Genomic DNA, 5,832 nt, shown 5'->3' on the forward strand with positions numbered 1-5,832 from the left:
CCCCAATTTCATTGTTACACATTGAACATCATTAAAGCATCGTGATTAATCACAAAAACAATATGTAATTATATATATGTGTGTTTTCCAATGGTCTTAGGCGACCCTGTGAAAGGGTCGTTCGACCCCCAAAGGGGTCGCGACCCACAGGTTGAGAATCGCTGTGTTAGAGCCACCAAGAAATGTGGGAGCGAGAATGAAAATGAGGTAGTTCTTTTCCGAGGTTTTGAAGAATGTAGTCACGGGCAGACAGGAAAAGGCCTGTTGTTCACACTGAGTAACGACTGCTTCCTCAGGCAACGTGCCCGGCATTCGAACCTTATCGCGGGCTCATCGAGTCTGAGAGCACAGCTAGTGACAGCGAATGGTAAGTGGCTGGAACGACGGACTTGACTAGCTGTCGAGGCGTCATAACCCTGACCCTGACCCTAACCCTGACCCTGACCCTGACCCTAACCCTAACCCTAACCCTAACCCTAACCCTAACCCTAACCCTCTCTGCAAAGGCCGTCTCCTCAAAGCGGGAGCGCGCTGTGTCTGCGGGTTCACGGAGGTTCTGATCTGGTCATGAAAGAGAACAGCTGCCTGTTACGGAGTCATTTTTGGTTTTAAACTAAAAGGTAAAGACATTACTGGCTTGCTCTCCGTGATGGCTTCAAGTTTCACTAAAGAAAGACTGTTCCAACGTAACTTATATGTTTTCCTTTGGGGAAAATAAACTGGAAATGATAGCGTCTTGTGCGTGTTATGGTAAAAAAGACTTTAGGCAGCCCTGGCTGGTGTGGTGCAGTGGATAGAGTGTCGGTCTGTGGACTGAAGGGTCCCGGGTTCGAGTCCAGTCAAGGGCATGTACCTCGGTTACAGGGTCCTCCCCAGCCCGGGCTCTGGTCGGGGCTCATGCAGGAGGCAACCAATTGATGTGTGTCTCTCACATCGATGTTTCTCTCTGTCTTTCCCTCTCCCTTCCACTCTCTCTGAAAATCAATGGGAAAATATCCTCAGGTGAAGATTCAAAAGAAAAAGAAAAGGTTTTATGCTGAAGAGGTTGGGAATGTTAAAGTTAAGCGGTAAGGAAGTGAAAAGAGAACAGAAACAGCGAGCTGCCACTTTTAAAGCATGGCAGGCCGCGGTGTGGGCTGGTCCCCGGGGCCCACCACCTGCTGACCCGCCAGCAATTAGCTGGTTGCTCTGCACTGAACGTCCTCGTGACCCGCCACCCCTCTTGGTCCTTTGCAGCATCCACAGAGCCGGAGCTGCCAGGTGACCACGCTCTGCCAGGTGACCACGCTCCGGGCGGGGCTGGGGCTGGGACGTCTGGGGTCCCTGCTCATTCCTCCTGCCTCCTGACACCGTCGCAGCCACAGAACACTGTCGTGAGGAGGAGGTGGCTGCGGCTGGAATGCACATCCTCGGTCTCAGCAGCTTCCAGCTTCACTGCACCTGAGGAACGCACAGGCAACCTGGTCTTTTGGAGGAAGAACATGCCGTCTTCAGCGCGAACCCTCCTGACCAGCACCTGCGCCCGGGATGCTGGCGCCCGGACTCTGAGACAGGCAGCAGGTGGATGTATTTCCTTCCCGTTCAAACTGCGCTTTTACTTCAGGAAAAGCTGCACGTCCGGATGGAAAGAGAAACATCTGTTTCCAGACACAGAGCCTCTTCGCTGCCTGTCGTTCCTGAGCCGCCTTCCTCCCGCCGTGGGTTTTATCTCGGGGAGAAGAAATGGTGGCGTATTTAAAAGATCAACGTGGAAGCGTTCCAGTGTCAAATCACAACATGGGTATTTTCAGCGAAAGCTTTCAACGGCACTGAAAGGAAAACCTGGTCCGTGGGCTTTAGAAACAGCACATGAGACTTGGAGAAACCAACGCGTGTCAGGGAGAGGCCGCCGGCAGGCGCGTCGGCACGCAGACCCTCTGCCGCCGTTTCTGACTCGGACGCTTCTGCCCCGGTGGCTCCTCAGAGGTGACGGGTCCACAGGACACGCCTCCTTCCAGACCCGGACAACAGAGGAAACTGGACTCCCGAGTCGGCCCTGCTCCCACGTCTCTGTCTCTGAAAGTCTGTGTTTGTCCCACCCCAGGACCTTGGCACTCGCTCTCCCTCCTGCTCCGGGTGCTCTTTCCTGAGATCAGCACGTGGCCGCCTCGGTTTCGCGTTGAATGGGCTGAATCAGGGCCCCCAGTGATGCCTACGTCCCAACCCCCACAGCCTGTAACTGCTGCCTCAGGGCGTGAGGGACTTTGCAGGTACGACTAAGGGTCTTGAGATGGGAGAGCATCCTGGTGTTTGGGTGGGTCCAGTGTCATCAAAGGGCCCTTCCAGGCGTCGAAAGGAGACAGGAGAGCGAGTGTCAGGTCAGAGAGAGATCCGAGGGTGCCGAACGCTGGCTTTGGGGTCAAGGAAGAGGCTCAGACCAGGGCCTGCAGGTGACCTCTGCCAGCTGGGAGGGCACGCTGGGAGGGCACGCTGGGAGGGCACACTGGGAAGGGCAGGGGGCCCGGCCCTGGGCCGAGACCAGAAACGTTCCGACTTTGAGTAAAGAGGGGGTCACACTCCTGCTGTCCGGCCCGTCTGGCACCTGGGACCAGGAGGGGGACGGTCTGGGGACGCCCTCCCAGGGACGCGGGATCCGGGGGAAACAGCTGGGGTCTGAGCAGAGACCCAGCCGTGTCGGTGTCCCCAGTCCCCTCCCCCGTGGGTGCGCCGCTCCGGGACCTGTGCGCCCAGCTCCTCCGGATCAGACGTCCTCCCCGCCTTGCACCATCCCTGCGGGCAGCTCCGGCTACGCAACAGCCGTCACGGTTGCTTAAGGCCTCTTCCAACTGCCGGGCACTTCGACCTCTTGTTTCCGCCTTTCACAGTCCCTGTGACGGGACCAAGAGTCTCCAAATTTTGCAAACGAGGAGGTAAAGTGGTGGGTTAAGAGGCGGAGCTGAGACTCAGTCCAAACAGGCGGGAACTGAGCCAGCACTGTCTTTTTTAAAAAATACATATATTTTTATGGATTTCAGAGAGGGTGGGAGAGGAAGAGGGAGATAGAAACGTCAATGATGAGAGAGAACCATTGATCGGCTGCCTCCTGCACGCCCCCCACTGTGCCCTGACCAGGAGTCGAACCGTGACCTCCTGGTTCGTAGGTCGACGCTCACCGGCTGAGCCACGCCGGCCGGGCCCGAGCCCTATGCTGATGAAAGAGCTCTATCCCAGTCTCGGAGCCGGAACCTTCCGATGAACAGCTCTATCAGAGGAGAGAATGCTTATGAGTTTACTTGAGCCAAACTGACACAAACGGCTGGGGAGGGAGCCCTCAGACGCTCCCAAGAGTGAAGCTGTGGCTCCATTGAGCTGAGAGAGGTGGTGACCATTGCAGGGGGCAGAGGAAGCGGGTGCTCTCTCCCTCACAGCACATGCAAACACTTCCATCTTCCTCCTGAGAACGAAGGGACAGACCTGCTCTCCCCACACGGCCTCGAGGGCCCCAGCGTCAAGTCTGTGGCTGGCCTTCTTGTCCTCGGACATGAATTCAGGCCTCCATCATCCCTGACGGAGGGCAGCGTCTAGGTCAGGTGCACAGAGCGTGTTCCAGGGGCTGGTGAACTGGTCCCTTCCCTCCGGGTGGCCCATCCCTGCAGACGAGCCGGGTCTCCTCAGGCTGCCAGACCCTGTCCCTGCAATCGGCATTTCCCGGTGCCTGTCTCTCCCCGCCCCCACGCTCAGTCCCACTAGGATCCCCGCAGCCCATGCCGCCTCCACGTGTGACCACCTGCCGATCCTGGGACTGGTGTGCTCAACTTGGCCACGCATGCCACCCTGAACGGATCTTTCCCAGAACGCTGTGGCCAGCGTGTCCCTCGTGGTGGAAGCATGAGGCTGGGACTTGCTTCCGGCCATGAGGACGGTGAGGGCTGGCCTCCGAATGTGCCAGGCCCAGCCCGCAGGTGGAGAAGGGAGACCCGTCAGGACAGGCTGAGGGCCGCGGCGGAGGCAGACCCTCTCGGGAGTGTCCATAACGTGAGCCCGTGGCCTCCTTCCTCTTTTGGGTCTGATTGAGCCAGAGTTTCTGTTACTTCATCGCAAACGTCTTAGGGACACTCTGTGCAATGATGACTCACGCTTTACAGCCTCTCCCACCAGATCGTGAGCTTCTGGGTCCCTGAGGGAAGAGTGGCCAAATGAACGAATACACGAACGAATGCAAAGAAATGAGGAGAGAGCCCGGGGCCAGAGTGTGTGGAGGGCTGTGTAAGGTCATGGCCGTGTGGAGGGCTGTGGAAGGCCATGACCGTGTGGAGGGCTGTGTAAGGAGGCCATGACCCGTGTGGAGGGCTGTGGAAGGAGGCCATGGCCGTGTGGAGGGCTGTGGAAGGTCATGGCCGTGTGGGGGGCTGTGGAAGGTCATGGCCGTGTGGAGGGCTGTGGAAGGCCATGACCCCCATGTGGAGGGCTGTATAAGGCCATGGCTGTGTGGAGGGCTGTGGAAGGCCATGACCCGTGTGGAGGGCTGTGGAAGGCCAGGGCCGTGTGGAGGGCTGTGGAAGGCCAGGGCCGTGTGGAGGGCTGTGGAAGGCCAGGGCCGTGTGGAGGGCTGTGGAAGGCCAGGGCCGTGTGGAGGGCTGTGGAAGGCCAGGGCCGTGTGGAGGGCTGTGGAAGGCCAGGGCCGTGTGGAGGGCTGTGGAAGGCCAGGGCCGTGTGGAGGGCTGTGGAAGGCCAGGGCCGTGTGGAGGGCTGTGGAAGGCCAGGGCCGTGTGGAGGGCTGTGGAAGGCCAGGGCCGTGTGGAGGGCTGTGGAAGGCCAGGGCCGTGTGGAGGGCTGTGGAAGGCCAGGGCCGTGTGGAGGGCTGTGGAAGGCCAGGGCCGTGTGGAGGGCTGTGGAAGGCCAGGGCCGTGTGGAGGGCTGTGGAAGGCCAGGGCCGTGTGGAGGGCTGTGGAAGGCCAGGGCCGTGTGGAGGGCTGTGGAAGGCCAGGGCCGTGTGGAGGGCTGTGGAAGGCCAGGGCCGTGTGGAGGGCTGTGGAAGGCCAGGGCCGTGTGGAGGGCTGTGGAAGGCCAGGGCCGTGTGGAGGGCTGTGGAAGGCCAGGGCCGTGTGGAGGGCTGTGGAAGGCCAGGGCCGTGTGGAGGGCTGTGGAAGGCCAGGGCCGTGTGGAGGGCTGTGGAAGGCCAGGGCCGTGTGGAGGGCTGTGGAAGGCCAGGGCCGTGTGGAGGGCTGTGGAAGGCCAGGGCCGTGTGGAGGGCTGTGGAAGGCCAGGGCCGTGTGGAGGGCTGTGGAAGGCCAGGGCCGTGTGGAGGGCTGTGGAAGGCCAGGGCCGTGTGGAGGGCTGTGGAAGGCCAGGGCCGTGTGGAGGGCTGTGGAAGGCCATGGCTGTATGGAGGGCTGTGTAAGGAGGCCATGGCCGTGTGGAGGGCTATGTAAGGAGGCCATGGCCGTGTGGAGGGCTGAGTAAGGCCATGGCCATGTGGAGGGCTGTGGAAGGCCATGGCCGTGTGGAGGGCTGTATAAGGAGGCCATGGCCCCGGGGAGGGCTGTGGAAGGCCTTGGCCGTCTTCACTCGCTCTTCCTGCCTCGCAGACGTCTGCCAGCTCAGGGCTGAGCCGGGGAACCTCCAGGCTGTGTTCATGTGGGAACAGCGCTCTGCTGGGCAAGGAGCTGGCTCCCCAGACCTTTCAAGGTCTCTGCAGAGCAGGGCACGGCCCAGAGAAAACCGTCAGGACCAACCTGCGTCCTTTCACGCAAGAAACACAAGGAACGTTGACGCGTCCGTTCCTGCTTCAGGCTCTCGGCCACGGAGCTCGTGGGCCGTGGACGCCCCGGGGCAGCGGCGGGTGCGGGGAGG

General features: G+C 60.3%; 1 protein-coding gene across 1 annotated transcript; it reads left to right on the forward strand.

Moving 5' to 3' along the window:
* The first annotated feature begins 1,311 nt into the window (after nt 1-1,311).
* On the forward strand, nt 1,312-4,425 carry LOC106727456. Its single transcript, XM_014546025.1, has 3 exons — nt 1,312-1,965; nt 2,084-2,249; nt 3,408-4,425. Exons 1-3 carry the CDS (start codon nt 1,482-1,484, stop codon nt 3,562-3,564), a joined length of 807 nt encoding a protein of 268 aa, XP_014401511.1. The 5' UTR covers nt 1,312-1,481; the 3' UTR covers nt 3,565-4,425.
* Nucleotides 4,426-5,832: the final 1,407 nt, after the last annotated feature.

The sequence above is a fragment of the Myotis brandtii genome, unplaced genomic scaffold (assembly GCF_000412655.1).
Source record: "Myotis brandtii unplaced genomic scaffold, ASM41265v1 scaffold426, whole genome shotgun sequence".
Taxonomy (NCBI): domain Eukaryota; kingdom Metazoa; phylum Chordata; class Mammalia; order Chiroptera; family Vespertilionidae; genus Myotis; species Myotis brandtii.

What these genes read in the sequence shown, in the direction of transcription:
- LOC106727456 (XM_014546025.1), top strand. Translation starts at nt 1,482, where the DNA reads ATGCCGTCTTCAGCGCGAACCCTCCTGACCAGCACCTGCGCCCGGGAT. An exon ending in GCCCCGGTGGCTCCTCAGAG is followed by an intron (nt 1,966 to 2,083) that starts GTGACGGGTCCA and finishes GTCCCACCCCAG; the next exon opens with GACCTTGGCACTCGCTCTCC. An exon ending in GGGCGTGAGGGACTTTGCAG is followed by an intron (nt 2,250 to 3,407) that starts GTACGACTAAGG and finishes TCTCCCTCACAG; the next exon opens with CACATGCAAACACTTCCATC.